The following is a 16,216-nucleotide window of genomic DNA, read 5'->3' on the forward strand; positions in this document are numbered from 1 at the left end:
AAGCGGATGAGGTGGTGGGCCTGGTAAATGGCTCCTGCCCGACTTCCAGTTCATCCGATGGGAGCTCCCGCTCCTCAGCGAAGCGGGTTGCGGCTGGCGGCCAAAGCCTTCTCCCTCGGGACATCAGCTTCTCCCGAGTGTCCCCGAGTCTCCGCTACCACACCGTCCTGTCCGGGAAAAGAACGCTGAGAAGCGGCAGGCGCCCGAGAGCCCCCGGAGACGCTGCCTGAACAACGATCACCTGGATCGCGCTGGGAAGAGCTCGCTCAGCCCCGCCGCTGCCGCCCGCATTCTTGCAGCGGCGGGCTGGGCTCGCCCCGCGCGGCCGCACGCCGGGGAGGTGTCGGGGCGGCGCGGCTCCAGCCCCGGCCGCGGCAGCCGCGCGTACCGTCTCCGCCGCCGCTCCCGCCCCCGCCGCCCCGCCCCGACACAACCATGGCCGTGGCGGCGGGGCGCGGGGGAAGGCGCGGCGGCACGGGCGGACCGTGCCGCCGAGGAAACCGAGACGGAGGGGAACGCTGCGGCCTCAGGGGAGCTAGCGCCGGCTGGGTCGGGGCGGCCAACGGAAGGCCGCCCGCGGCGCGGAAGGTGCGCGCTTGGGCAAGGCAGGGAGGTATCGCCGCGGGACGGGCGTGCACGGCGAGAAGGGTCAGCCGGCGGGCGGCTGCGAGCCGGCCCGGGGTCGGAGCCCGGAGGCGGGAGCAGCCGCCGTGCTCGGGCCGCGCGGCGCGGTGGGGCCGGGGGCAGGTGCGTGCGCGGCTGGCGCCGCTCCCGCCGGCCGCCCCTGGGCGGCTCCGGCTCGGCGGGGCTCGGCTGGGCGCCGGCGGAGCGCGGCGCTCGCTCGGCTCGCGATCGTGTTTGCGCATGACCCCTCCCCGCCTGCGCCCTCCCCTCCCCTCCCCGGCGGCAGCGGCGGCGGCGGCGGGGAAGGTTGGCCTCAGACACAGGCGGCTGCTCGGCGGCGGCGACGCAGTGCAGAGGTGCGGGCAGGTTGCGCTGGCCCAGCGCCCCGTCTCTCCCGCGCCCCGCCTGCCTCCGGAGCTCGCTCCCAGCCGGCGGCCTCCCCGCGCCGGTGTCGGGCCGGCCCCCCGGCCATGAGCGCGGCGCTGGGTGTCCCCCCGCCGCGCCGCCTTCCCCGCCGCCCCCGGCGGCTGCCGGGCTCCAGGAAAGTAGCTTGATGAGTGTCCAAAGTAGCAGTGGAAGTTTGGAGGGGCCGCCATCTTGGTCCCGGCTCTCCACGTCCCCACCGAGCCTGCAGGGCTGCTCCGCGGCGGCGGCGGCCTCCCAGCTGCACGGCGCGCCGCCCGGCAAGCCGCCCAAGGAAGGTAACCAGCGCGCCGCGGGGCTGCGTGGGGGGCCCGGCCCTTGGGGAGGGGCCCAGCCTCCGCCGCCGGAGGCCGGTCCCGGGCCGCTGGGAAGCGGCGGCGGGAGAGGCCGGTGCCCCCGGCGGCGGCGCGGGGTCAGCGCTGGGCCCGGTGGTGGTGAGCGGAACCTCGGTCGCTGGGCGAGCGGGGCCCCGCCGCCCCCGCCCGCTCGTCAGCGCGTCGGCGCCTCGTTGTTACCCCCCGCGCCGGGCCGCGGAGGGGGACCCGCCGTGCTCCCTCCGTCCCCGGGCCGTCCGCCTGCCGCAGCCGCTCGCGTCTCCTCGGGCGGCCGCTCGCCGCGTCCTCCCCAAAATAGGCTCCCCTCCGCCAGCGGCTAAGTAGAAGTGCTGCGCCGGAGGATGCAGCCGCTGTTGCTGGAGGGAGTTGGGCACTTTCGGCATCATGGAGGTGGGAAGAGAGGGGCCGACACCGGAGGTTCGTCCCCATGGGAAAAGCGCCCTCAGGGGCGGCCGGTTTTGCGGCCAGAAGTGACAGGGCGCCTTGCGGCCGCCACGGAATGACTGCAACTTTCTCCTGTCCTCCATCACGCCTTCGATGATAATATTTTTCTCCTCCCTCCCCTGCTCCTCCCCTCTTGTGTTACACCGACAGCGACAGCAGGGTGTTGTGGGTGTTTGCAGGGAATATCTGTATGAAGGTTATGAGCAAACAAGTCCCTTCGCTGTTCCCTTTCGGGTATTGTCTGTTTTTCCTCCTTGTGTTGTGTTGCCACAAGATGTAGCAGTTTTACAGCTAGTGAGTTGCTCGGCGTTTTTAGCTAAAATAACTACTTGCTGAATGCCAGTTAGTGGCGGAGGAGAACTTTTATGCACAGATGCTTGCATACCGAGCAGTTGTATAATATTAATTGATTTGCCCCAGATTAATGAATACCATGTAGCATTTCTTGTAGCATCTGCAAAACGTCATTGCCCAAGCAGGAAACTTGCCAACTTAAAATAGAAATAGTTGCAAAGATGGAGAGTCTTTGTTTTTTAGGTCTTCCTGTGGTTGGTTGCTTGCTTGCTTTTGGGGTTTTCTTGTTTTTTTTTATTTGGTTGATAAGCAATGTAGGGACTTAGTAACAGGGATTCGACATCCTGAAAATGTATAATGCAGTCTGCTTTCTCCATTTTCCACACCAGTAGTTGTCAGACTTGTATCACTCTGTGTCACTTTTGCACACGCTCCTGCAGGTAGATTGACATGAAATGCTCTAGAAAATACCTGGGAAGGAATTATGGTATATGTTAAAGATGCTGAGTAAAGTGGCAGGCATTTTGTGCTCGTCTTCTCTGGGAAGCCAAAGCTGTTAGAAAAACCACCACCGGCAGCCAAATTCATAGTTCTAAGTTTATTGAGAGCAGGTTTCTTCACTGTTGCAACTCTTGTTAGGAATATGCATGCAGATAATATGTATATGTAGGATATTTTTGGATGTATTTCAAATACCTGCCATATAAGTTTGAAATTATTATTGCAGTATAAATTATGTATCTATTTATTTTTTAAAAAATGGTGGTTCTTGAGCAGCTCTGTTGAGACAAGAAAAATATTTTTTGTGAAGCTCATTTTTAATATGATGATTATGCTATTTACGTTTTTCTTTCTTGCAACTCGGGCTGTTGGATTTTTCCAGGTACTGTAATTTGCATCCCCTAATACAGATTATAGGTTAAAAGTAATCAAAACCTTGGTGTTTGCTTGGTACTATAATGTGTTGTATTTCCATGGTGTTCCTTGGTTGTGTTTAAATTGTGTGTCCTCACTAGGTAGCTCTCTTTGAAAATGAGCATAAGCTGCCATGCTTGGATTCATGTTTTGCATTCATGCTTGTGGGATGTTATCAAGGTATCTTGCTTTATGTATATCTTGCCAGAAATCAATAGGCCCTGAAATATAAATACATTAGAATAGTCATAGACATTGGCTTATATATGTTAAAGACTGATGCCAGGTCAAGCTAATAAGCAAGGAGTATTTGCAGTACGGTGTGTTTATAGGAGCCTGGGTCGTCATCAGTTCCAAACTTGTGATACCTGCTGATGTTAATGGAGCTTGTGAGTTTTGGAGCAGTGCACAAGGCTGCCGGCCCATACTGGATCCCAGCTGCATTGCTGCTGGTGCCAGTTTGGAGTGGGTAATATTTACCATACAGTGCATTTGGCACTTGGGCAGAGCTTCTTTCCCAGCCTGGCCTTCTTGTTTGTGGATTAAAATCCTTTTGGTTGGCTCCTATGAGAGTTATGTCCCTGTTCCTTTGGAAGTGCAGACCTTCACAGGGTGTACCATGTGTGCTGTGGTTGATCTGAGCTCACTTATGAAGGTCTGGTATCAGCTCACATGTCTCACATGGGCATTTGAAGATTCTGGTTTATTAAGAACTGAAACTGTCTGCACCTTGATTTAGGAAATTCTAAAAGTATTTTCAGAATCTCTAATAGGAAAAAAGCAAGAAAGAAAAGCTCTGGCATAGATAACAATTGCACAAGCACATTTTAAAAAACTGGCAGTATCTTGTCAATATCAAGAGACTACTTGGAAAGTATGGGTGAAATTAAAGGAAATAATATTTTAAAAATATTTTAATCTTTTAAAATGTGCTGCAACATTGCAGCAACATTTTCCATTGGATGCTATCTTCTATATCTTGGTCTAGAGTGTCCTCATGGCTTTGCTGTATTGATTTGATTTTATGTTTTGAGGTTTTGAAATGAAAAGACTGGGATGGACTTGAATACAGTTACAGCTGTACATTTTTACTCTATAAGAACTATCTCTTGTTTGCATTTTAGTGTAGCTTATAAATGTCTGTTGTTCTGTCAGTTGTTTTATATTCCCATAGCTTATGCGTGGTATATGTGGTCACTTAAGAGCCCTGCAGTAGATGTTATCAGGAGTTTAGGAGGACTGTTACGCGGTATTATTTTACATACTGTATGTGTGGTTGTGTGACTGAATCTTTTGCCATAGCTCACATAATTGCAGTCACACCATTTCCTGTTTGAAGTTTCTTTACTTTTGTCTGCTTTATGTGTGTAACTAAAAATATTAAAGCACATACCTGCAAAATGCTGTTTTGTAAATGGAGAATGTTCAGGCCAATGCTGACAAGGCAGAGTCAGAAGAGAGTCCATAGATTGTCTTGTGTTGGAAGGGACTGTAAAGATCATCTAGTTCCAACCCCCTGCTATGGACTAGGACACCTCCTACTAGACCAGGTAGCTCAAAGCCCCATTCAGTTTGGCCTTGAATACTTCCAGGCATGTGGCAGGCTCGACTCCACAGCTACTGGAGAGTCAACCTGTTCCAGAGTCTCACCACCCCCAAAGTAAATAATTTATTTCTAATATCTAATCTAAATCTACTCTCTATCCATTTAAAGCTGTTGTCCCTTATCCTGTCCCTTCATGCTCTTGTAAAAAGTCTCTGCCCAGCTTTCTTACAGGCCCCCTTTAGGTACTGGAAGGTGCTGTATGGTCTCCCTGGTGCCTTCTCTTCTCCAGGCTGAACAGTGCCAACTCTCTTACCAGTCTCCATAGCAGAGATGCTCCAGCCCTCTGATCATCTTCGTGGCCTTTGTCTGGGTTCTTCCAGCAGGTCTATGTCCTTCACTGCTCTGCAGGTGGGGTCTCAGCAGAGTGGAGTAGAGGGGCAGAATCCCCTCTCTTCACATTATAGACATGCTGCTTTTGGTGCAGCCCAAGACATGGTTGGCTCACTGGGTGGTGCTGCAGTGTCTGGTAATTAAGCATAATGCTTTGTAAGTTATTTTTTATGTGTGCTGTTGGCTTTTAATACTCTGCTAAAAGCAAAATGGAATGGCAAATAGAACTTTGAATTAACACAACAGGAATGCAAATTTCAATTTTCAAATTTTAGCCCAAATTTATGTATGATGGCAAAATAGTAAATAAACTTTTGCCATGTATTGGCAGTCTTTGAAGAGGTTATATTGTATGTGTAGCACATTTTGTTGGTGCCTTTTTTCCTAAAATTTGATAAATGTGTATTGTTTGTATTTATTGTTACCTAAAATGTGATGGTGATTGTGTGTCTGAGCACAAAGATACAGTTTATTTCCTCCTTAAGTTTCCAGTCTAGAAAATGCTTCTAGATGCCAGGTTACATCTGTATGCTACATACAATATATTAGTCCATGAATATGAAAGCATCCTGAATCTTATTAAAACTTCCAGGGTTGTTGTTTTCTGTTGTTTGCACATAGTGCAAAACCTCAGCTACTTTATTTGCTTTAACAGGAAGTTCTCAGTAAGTTTGTTGGCTTTTATCATTCAAGTGTAGATTAAAAATTGTATGGATTTGGTCAGTTTATATGGGGGCAGAGAAGAACAGGAACACTTTTTGTATTTAAAAATGGTGGCATATTTTTACTCAGAATGAGCACAGCAATCATAAAAGGTTATTTAGGCTGGCTGTAGCATGAGCAGGTGTTGTCTGAGATAGATGTTGGGCCAGTGATACACACAAATTCTAGCTTGTGATATTATTGCTGGTTTTGTTGAAGATGTGATTCTCGTAGTAAGCTGATGCTTATGCCAAATTCTTTGGAGATCTTGTAGCATGTCCAAATGAGAAATGGGAAAGGAAACCTTTTTTAATACAAATACTTTTTTTAATCTGGTTTTCTAAAATGCAAGTGCTGTAGCAAATAGAGTAAATTAGTTCTTGGCCAACTGTTTTGTTTTAATTCTGTTTTATTCTGCCTGGAATGGAATTTCCCATTAACCTAGTCCATTTTAAATTGAGAGGGAATTGACATAGGGACAGGATGTTTATATTTATTATCTCCATTCAAGTAAAAAACTTGCTATTTCTGTCATTCCTTTTTTCCCTTCTCTATGTTTTTTTCTTGTTTGCTTTTTCTTTCAGCAAGTAATTTTTTTCTCCATCAAGCCAAAGTAAACTTGCTTGTTAGTAATAACTGTAGTTTGTAGTTAGTATTGACATTTCTTTGGATTTTCTTATAGCCTGATAATCCTAAATGATTGCAAAATACTGTTGTGACTGCTGGGAAACACTACTGCATCATGATCAAAGTTAGTTCTATAGAATTTTGCTACCTTAAGAATTGAGATTATGGAAATATGATAGGCTTGAATAGTCCTTTATGTGTTCTTGTTTAAGGACACATTTTTGTGTCTTTTTGTGTTCTTGGTATAAGGTTGTGTTTTGAAGTAGTTCTTGCTCCCAATCCATTTACTCCCATACAAAATTATTTGCTTCCATGCTGCACTTTTTTTCACAAGAAAAAAATGTCAAAGTTAGTAAATTGTTTTTATGCAGTAGAGTAGTTCCTGAATTGTAGCTAAAAAGCATAAAAGCACACAAGTGGGAGGAAGAAAAGCTTTATGAACTTCTTTCTGTTTGGCTTGGTGTGTTTCAGCTATAAAAGAGGAAAAGGGAAATTTGGGTTGCCAATTGCTCTGAGTGGATATGAAGGTGGGTGGAGGAAGAAGAGTGGTCAGGGTTTCTGTTGAGAATGCCAGTACTTCAGTTGTGATCGTTGGAGAGCAGTTAAACAGAAACTGACCACCATATTATAACCCAATTTTTCAGGTGTTGCAAGTGGAAAACCTCTAATAGTTGCTGAAAATAACAAGAAACGAGTACTGCACTTTGTGTTCAGTACTTAAGGACAAAGTTCGCTAGGAGTAGGGGAAGTATTAGTGAGCATCAGAAGGTATTTTGGATCCTACATTTCCTATCATCTTGACTCCATCCTTATTGAGATGCTTTGTTTGGGATAGGAAGTAAGAGTCTGCTTCCTTCCCAGGCACCTTCTCTCAGGAGGTCTTACTCCTTTTTTCATTCCTGAGCAGAGCAATGGGATATACCAGCAGAAAAATCTTGGCACCTAGGCTTTTCCTGGGGAGGATGTGGTAGGTGGCAGGAACATGACTGCTTGTAAGCTTTAATTCACCTGAAATTTAGTCCTGGAAGAAGGGAGCAGAAGGTCTTAAGTGAAGTTGGACATGCTGAAGATGCTGGGGGAAGACTGGGACTGTACAACTCTTTGGCATGGGTCCGTGCTGGAGGGATTGACTGAAATCAGAGTGAAATCATATTATTAATCATGACTTAAATCAGTGAGCAGGAAACCCTGATTAAATAATTGTTTTTAATTTTATTTTGCATTTATGCTTAATTATTTTTCCTAAAGAAAAGTTGATTCTAATTGGTCTAATTTGATCATACCTCTTGCTAGGCAGGAGGAGACACAACTATATGCATTTATTTAAGGAGTTACACTCCTTAGATTCTTAGTGTTTAAGAAGCGTAATTCCCATGTTTTAGACAGCTTTTAGCTACCTTTGTTAGTTAAATAAAGTGAATTCTAATTGTGCTATGTACATAGTAAGAAACAAATATATCCAAATGTGCTTTGCATTTAAACCAGATAAAGGAGAATTGTCTGTAGTTTCTGAAATGAATAAATTGCTTCTGGTCACTGTGCCTTTTGAAATTTTGAGTTAATAGATCAAATCCAGTCACCAGTCCTCTGTGTTCATCATTTGGAAGAGAAAGCCAGGCTTTCCTGCTTTCCAAGTGGTCGGTTGCTCTTCAGCAGTTCTGAGTAAACCAACTGCTGAAGTGGTTGAATAAATGAAAATGGCCGAAGTAGTTGCTGGTGAAAGCTGACAAATGCTTCAGAACTCCAATTCAGGCAGCTCACCCACAGCTTTCAGTGATTTGATGGTCTGTCTGCCAGCAGAGCATTCAAGTTTATAATGTTTGAATATATTTTTCTCTTTTATGAATTTAATAGATCATAAACTTTAAATCTCACCATAGATTCTTATTGCTTCAAGCTTCAATTAAACATCTAGTGCTGAAGTATATTTTAAAAATACACAAATAAGAAAAATTGCTCAATAGCTTTAGCTGGAAAAGCTCTGAAGCTGACAACTGTCCTCCAAGGATTTAGAGGGACAGCTAGTGATTGTTGAGTGACTACACAACTGTGACAGGAATCTGGTCACTTCAGAGTGGGAAAGTTAATTTACTGGAGCTTTTATGTGAAACTGGACATCATGGAGAATGTTGGTATTCTCTAGGACCACCTCTGCTTGCTGAGAGGTGACAGCAGGAGCATTAAGCAATGTATCTTGCCTCATCATATCTACAGTTTTATATAGGTGGAAACTTACGGCTGCAGTGCTTTCTTTATAATGTCCTTAAGAACAAAGCACTCTGAACTTCATATTTTAAGAGACGTGGATGATGGTAAGAAACTCCAGAGTGCCTTTTACAGGAAATGAAGCCTGACCATAGTTATTTGGGGGATTGAGGAGTACTGGATTTCATTCCTATGGACTTCTAATAGATCTATACCTATAAGAGAAAAATAACTTTTTTGAGGAATAAAGGAAATCCTGGTGCTTTTAGAAAAATCTGTTGTATGATATCACACACCCCCAGACTTTTAGCTATTTTATTTTATAACTACCTTGAACTGAAAGCATGTAGATACTTCAAACACTGTGTCTTGCATCTGTAACTTTTGGTGGATTGTTTTGGTTTTTTTTAATAAGTAAACAAACTTCTGAACTATATGCTGAAGGGCAAAAAATTAGAAAGTAATCTTATAAATATATGAGATTTGTAAGTCCTGCAAATCTGAAACGGTATAATTTAGATTCTGGTCTTCCCACTGTGGGACTCTGATGCACTTGATCATTTAGATTGAGCAGCAGAGGTGTTTCCATTTCTGTTCTCCACCATGGAACTCTTTGGCCTCTTGGTCCTATGGAGACAAACTCAGATGATGCTTCAAGTAGGATTTGTAATACTTCTTTTTTTCACTCCTGTGGCTTAGACTAATCCAACCTGTACAGTGCATAGCTGTATTTGGTAAATACTGTTTTTTTCTAGTTAATGCTATGTTCTCATAGGTTCCACAGTTTTGTCCTTAATTTTGCAACAGTACTTTAGCCAATTTTAGTGTGTATCCTAATCCCCTCTTGCGAACTACTTTGCCTCTCAAGGATGTTAAAGCCTTTTCTGTTTCTTAGATTATTCTTAGTAAAAGTGATGAGAAAAGTAGTGTCCTTTAAAAAGTTGATATTTTCGTTATAAAGCAATTGAAAATAAAATCCACACATTATCAATACTAATCACTTTAACATCTGTAGAATAGTCAAGAGTGCTGGTGGTCTAAGGAGTGTGATTATTTTTGTAAAGTAAGTTTTTTATTTTAACTGTGGTAGCAGTGATTATAAAGAGTGGTTTTCTTGGTATTATTAGGGTTTTTCTTTGGGTTTTTTTTGGCAATTCAGTTATTTCTTGAGTTGGTGGCTGTTTGGGAGTGGTTGCTGTGTCTTTGATACATGTTTTAGAAGCTTCTTTACTATTAAATTAATGTCATTATTTAGTTCCAGTAGTTTTTAGTCCCAGTACTAAGGTTTGGTAAGAGGCTCTCTTGTAAGCTCTCCACAAGCTTTAACTTTGAATAAAGTGGAGTAATTCTTATAGTACTTGTGTTCTTAGTATTATGAAGAGTCATTATGAGGAGTGGGATTTTAATATTTTAAAGTTACAAGTAGGATTCAAATAGAAGTAATTCCTGAAGATGCAGGTTTAGAATTTTTAAGTGAGATTTAAAAAGCACTTTCTGCTGTGCATGTTATGGCCTCAGTTTGCTTTTCTGAAGTTCATTGCTTATTGAATTTACTTATACAATCAGATTGCATATTGCCTCTTTGTAATTAAATTGTATTATTAAATGACTGTGATACAAATAATACTTAAAAGGAGTTACACCAGTATTCAAACTGAAAAGCAAATGTCATGTTGGTCTTCTTGTTAGGTGGTAGTTTGTATTCTGCATCCATACATGATTTTTTCTCAGCTGCTTGCTTGATACATGCTACCATATCCAAAACATGCAAGTGGTTGCTATTAAGGAAGCAGCAGTTTTACATGTCCTGAATGTACATATTTTTATATATACACAAACCATTTTCTCAGTGAACTCTTTTATCGTTAGGAATACTAATGTTGCTGTTAGGACCCTGCATCTCACAAAGCAGTCTCATAAATAAGCTAAATTTACACAAATATTTCAGCTGCTTTGAAGTAAAAATGTTCTAAATTCCTATTGTTTATTATTACATACCTCTTAAAAACTTGTTTCATTGTTTCAAATATGTAATATTGTTAAATCTGAAGATGATTGCAGGTGGTACAAAGACTAACAGCTGGATTATCATGTTAGTTTTGCCATATAATGAGTTTCAGTTTTTGGTATTGTTTGCTTTTAAACAGAAGAACAGAAATGTGTAAAGTTCACAACAGCCTGGTTGTTTATTAGATGATACATTAATACTGTGTTTCTTGTGTTTTCTCCCTATTTCTTATACTTGGAACATATATCATAATTTGGGTACAAAGTAGTGAAGCTGTGACAGTGAAATATCCAGTGAATTACCCTAATAGTGGCGGGATTTTGCTTTTCTTCCCCCCATGTTGTGTGATTGCTAGTTGACCTGATTTGTTCTCTTGGCTAAATCACAACATGCTGTTCTCTGAGCTTTCACTTGTTTTTTTCTTCCAGAGAAGTGCAAACAACAGGCACCAGTCTCTGCCAGTGTCTGACACCACCTTCCTGCTGTTTCCCTTAAATCTTTCTCTTCAAGTTTGTTAGAACCAAAAAAAAAAAAAGGAAAGTTTTAGAGCTATTTTTTGTGTGTAGTTCTTGTGGCTTTGAAATCCCATCTTTTTAAGGGAAGCAAGCAATGAGGCAGCAATACCAGTGACTGTCAGAAGTTGAAGAGTGCAGTAGTGTGCCACCATCCCTGCTATCCCTGGATGGGATGTGTGCTCTGTCCTACACCACCAGGACACTCAGCCTGCCTTCTCCCACTGCCGGTTTCCCTTCCTGACTGGTGCTGGGCTGCATAGGTGACCTCCAGTACCATTCTGCTTCTTTGCTTCCCCTGTGCTTCTCTAAGCAGTGCTCCTCCTGCTCAGTTGTCATGTGTGCATGCTGTTGATATTGCTGCTGGGAGGGCAGTCTGTTGGTGCAGGGAGTGGGTCAGTGCAGTAGGAGCAGGAACCTTCTGGATGTTTGACCTCCCCCGCTGGCTGGAGGTGCGCTCAGTGAGACCGTGTTCCAAGGATTTGTCCAGGAGCCTCCTCCCATGTCCTGCAGCACATCACCCTGCAGGAGCTCTCCTGCTGTAGTGCTGGGAGCAAGGGCGAGTACTTTGTGCACTCAGGATTTCGCAGTCACAGGCTCCTGTGTCCAGGAAGACTGGAGAGGAATGCTTGTTTATCTGAGGTGTCAAAGTTCTCACTGACCACAGCTACCGTTTGAGGAGAGGTGAAATCCAGTTTTAAGGCTGTTGTGGGTAATAGTTCAAATGAGAAATTTTTGGGAAATAACAGATGTTGTTAGTGTTTTTTCAGTCTTTAATGAAATTGGTCATGCTTTTTTAGGTTTAAGTTAAGACAGGTTGTTACAAATGCTTTTTGTTACATCCATTGAGTCATGGAATTTATTTGCTTCGTTATATCAGTGATCCAAAGATAGTGAGTGGAAGAGCTTATTTCTGAAAAAGAAGCCATTTTTAGTGGAGTATTCTCATTTGGTAAATAATTTTGTTAGTATGTAGTACTCACAGAACAGCATTTTGTTGTGTGAAAGCAGTAGATGAAAGCAATGAATCAATGTTTCAGGTAACTACTAAAATAGTTAGCATGACTATGTATTAGGGATGGAAAGGGTTTCATTAAAGACTAGACTGATCTTATTTTAACAGTTAGACCCAAACCTGCTTCAGTTATTTGTGTTGCTGTTTGCTACCTTGTATTTAGAAGTTTTCCCGTGGTTAGACTTTATCGCCTGTTCACATTCACTGTGGCAGTGCAGGAGCTGGAAGCACTAAAGCAGCAATCTGGCGTGGGGAGTGTGGTGCATGTGGTGGATACCCCCATGCACCTGGAGACTTGTCAGGCCTGTCTAACTGGGCAGTGGTCTCATTTGGACTGTTTGTGTTTTCTTACTGATGGAAGTAAAACTGGTCTGGTTCTGGGTCCTCTCTTAAGTCCATCATCTGTTTGATGATAGATGTATTTGGATTTAAAGCATTTTCCATGTGGTTAGCTGGTGCTTAGTTACCCCGAAGTGGATCAGTTGTGTTAAATGTGAGCCAGATAAAAGGCATCCCCGTTTGTCAGATGTTGGTAAGGTGTGCTGCTGCCTCCCAGTAGCGTGGTCTGTTCTGTCTCTGTTAAGTTGGCTATAGGAAGTAGGTGCCACAAAGCCTGCTTTAACCGTCCAAGGGATTTCATGGTACTTCCCTGCCTCTGGTGTGAGCTATTCTAAAGCTATTCTGCTTTATCTCTTGTCAGATGGGGAGGAGAGGTTGGATCACTCTTTATTTTGCTAAAATTATGCCTACAGTGGTCTACAGAAGGCAGTGTAACATCCTTATCCCTTAAGAATAAAAGGGCAGTAGTACTGTGAGTGTTCAGGTGCTTCTACATGGTGGATGATGTTAATGACAGATGAGTATTTTTACTGGTGTCTTGAAGAATGTTTTGAACATATACCTGGAAATGTTATTTTGTTTCTCAATTTGTGATATCAAAGACTTATAACTCTGCTCTTCCCTAATTTCTGGTTGCTCCTAGGGCTTTAACTGCATTTTTGAAGTTTTATTCATGTGATTGCAGACTGTGTTCCACGAGGTTCGCTTAGCCAGCAAGATGGGCAGTTCTTAGGAGGGGACTGTGTTGAAAGGAATGAAAATCCCTTCTGTTTTTTTTCTTTTAAAACTTGAATGAAAGTGGTAGTATAGCAGAAAAGAAAGCTGGTTTAAAATTAGGCAATGAGCTTTGGATAGGAGAAATGGCTGTAATGCAAATTTCTTTAATGATAATGCTGAGCAAAACTAAAACTGAATTTTTGACAGATGATTACATAGGATGTTTCTTTGTGTGTGAACTGAGTGGGTTTTAAATTTTTAAAAATGTTCAATACTCAGAGTTGCAACTGAATTCAGTGTATACTGTTGGTATCAACAGGCTTTATAGCTCTGCTGTAAGGAGTAAAAAGCTTGAAATATTCCCTCCCCCCACAGCCTTAAACCTAATTTTTTTACTGATTCGTGTGCCATTTCATGTCTTTTTTTATCTCTATCTGTAGAATGGGAACAATGCTGCAAGGTCCCACAAAAATGTAGGTGTAGTCATTAACATGTCAGCTCTGTGTGTGTGTAATTTGTCTAGCCATTCTGAGAGTCTCCTCCCTACAAGGGACTTTGAGGAAATGAGTTTCTTCCCGTGTTCAGTGAAACTTGGATTGTTTAAGATGTAAATTAAAAAGAATAAACCCACCAAGGTTTGTTCCAACATGAAGGAACAGTAGCTAGTTGCCGGCTTCTCCGAGCACCACCTAGACAGGGTGCCTCCAAGAGAGCACAGTGACCCATCTCACAGGTAGCCTAGCCTGCTCAGCACAGGGCACAAGGATCCCTGTTGCACAGGCTCTCTGGTGCTGTGGTGGTTTGTGCTGAATCTTGTGATTCTGCAGTCTAAATATCTTAATATATGTTATTTTTGTTTCAGTTTTTTGTGGTATCTATGCTGTGTGAGCCATACAGGTATGAAAATTGATGGTGTTCCTGGAGGTTAATACCTTTTTCTTAAAATGCTATAGTGCAAAAGCCAAAATATTTAATGTATCTTGTAATTACAGTTAGTGGTGAATTTACTGTTCTAGTTTAATCTTAGAGGTGTAATGAGCTTTTTTTCATGTTGGATGTTAAAATTGTATGGAGGCTGATGTTCTAGTTGATCACAATGTAATAAGTGAAATGAATATATTTGGAGAGACTTACAATTTGGTTTTTTTTTAGTTTCTTATTTATAACATGTTCCTCACTGTGTAACAGCAAAACCAGTATAGATTAAGAGTTAAGGTACTGTGGTCAGCACTTTGTCCTGTGTGCTCCAGGGAGCAGAGCACTTGCCTCGAGGGTCAGTGGGCTGTCTGTACTTGGGAGATTTTGAAGATCATGAGGGTAGAAATGGCAGTAGGCGCTACAGAAGTAAGGAGATTAGGAAGTTCAGAGAATTAACAACTGAAATAACTTCTCTTGACACAAATGCAGCTTTCAGATACTAAATGACTGGTATTGTAACTCAGAAAAATTAATTTATTCTATTAAATTGTTGAGGAGTTTTGGCTTGTCTCTCTACTTTATGGGTAACTTAAAAAAAAATATTTGGGGAAAAGCTGCAACATCTTGCATTTCTTCCTTCATAGTTTACTTTTTCTGAGGAGAGTGAGAACCAAAAGCCCTATGGGAAGAGACATTGCTTGCTCTGTTCCTGCTCGATAGATGACCTCTGCTTTTAACTTCCTTTCCAATCCTTCTTCAGATAGCAGAAGGTACTGTTTATTTTTGATATGTGCAAAAGGCCTGTGCCATTTTAAATTCTTGCAGAACAGCCATTTCGTGGACTCAAGTGTTTAGAGTTCTCAGTTTGCCTCCTTATATCTGAATACTGCAAATAAAATTTGCTGTACTTTCTGGTGTTTCTCTAGGTAGATGTTTCTTCTTCAGGACTGCTCCTGGCTTTTAGTCCTTTTCAGCATAGAAATAAATGGAGGGATGGAATGTAGTGAGCCTTTTGTTCAGAGTGGGGTGATTTGAGAATATCACAAAACTGGTGTTATCTTGTGACCTGTTAGTCTGCATCACCAACAAGTGACCCATGAAGTTGTAGTGTGCTTCTCCCTGCTTGCTGCCTCTTCCCCAAGGGGACAGGGAGCGTCTGGTTTTGTAGCAAATGAAGCTGAAATGGGCAAATTCTGCTGCTCTCTTTCTGTTTGGATACCTTTTACAGAGCTGCCTGGAAGCAAGAGTAATTGCTGCACATTTCTCTACATAGATGAAGAGGGAGATGTAGAGATAGGCAGGCAGCACGTCACCTGTGTATGTGCAGCCCAGGCTGTTAGTTTTTATCTCTCTTGACATAACATTGTGTTCAAGGCAGATGTTTGCTACGTAGACAGGCAGTCTTTTTGTGTTCTGCCACAGATGTCTTGCTAACTTTGGCCAAGACAATAGGTACTTTCTGTAAAATATAAATACGTTTTTCTTACCTTATAGAAGGATTGTAAGCATAAACTTGTCTGTGCATTGTATATCTGTTCATTGTAGTGAGAGTAGTACAGTGTAATATAGCAACATTTATACTGCTCTACAGGACACTAGCAAGGATTTGTTTTACTTTGGATTGACAAAGGCAACCTAAAGGGGTGCCATCATATTTCCTTTTAACTTTTCTTCTAACTTCGTAGCATACAGTCATAAAGCAATGTATTTAGTGGCATTTTTTCTTAACCAGAGCATTGATTTTTAACTCTGAAGAAAGAAAAGTTACTGCTTTTGACCTTATAACTGTGTAGTAAATCTTCCCTTTCCAGGAAGAAGCTGCATGGAACCTAGATAGGATTGTTTAAGGCCTTTTGGGAGATTTTAGAGAGGTTCGGATCACATTTATGCATGCACAGACTATAGTGGTTGGAGATGACAAGAAACATGAGGTGGATGTGTTAGCTGGCTATCCAGTTGCTGCCAAAGCTGACAGTTGTCTGGAACAAAACTTTATTAAAAGCACTTTAAAAGGGAGCTTTGTATCTCTGATTATTCAGTCACTGTAGCAGATGTTCAAATCAGATGCTGTCATTAAAAATGAGTTTTCCTGATGATGCATTTGTTTTTCAGTATCTGTATATTTGTTTTAAATGGACTAAATGCTTAGAGCGGTATTTTAGACAGTAAGAGTTAACTAGTCAATAAACCTTGTCTCTGTTA

At 42.8% G+C, this 16,216-nt stretch overlaps 1 protein-coding gene across 5 annotated transcripts in view; it reads left to right on the forward strand.

Moving 5' to 3' along the window:
• The first annotated feature begins 470 nt into the window (after positions 1-470).
• The window catches only part of TLK1 (tousled like kinase 1), a 68,230-nt gene continuing 52,484 nt past the window's right edge, over positions 471-16,216 (forward strand). Inside the window, exon 1 of one of the 5 annotated variants that reach the window (XM_053982041.1) lies at positions 471-588. Coding sequence is in view for 1 of the 5 variants with exons in the window: in XM_053982040.1 (XP_053838015.1) it covers positions 1,178-1,325 (148 nt within the window). In the remaining 4 variants the exon portion in view is untranslated. Of the gene's footprint in view, positions 589-915; positions 1,326-1,747; positions 2,061-6,930; positions 7,069-13,551; positions 13,570-16,216 lie in introns of those variants that run through there. The other 4 variants (XM_053982040.1, XM_053982043.1, XM_053982042.1 and 1 more) reach the window with 4 other exon arrangements.

This window comes from Vidua macroura, chromosome 7 (assembly GCF_024509145.1).
Source record: "Vidua macroura isolate BioBank_ID:100142 chromosome 7, ASM2450914v1, whole genome shotgun sequence".
In the NCBI taxonomy this organism is placed as follows: Eukaryota; Metazoa; Chordata; class Aves; order Passeriformes; family Viduidae; genus Vidua; species Vidua macroura.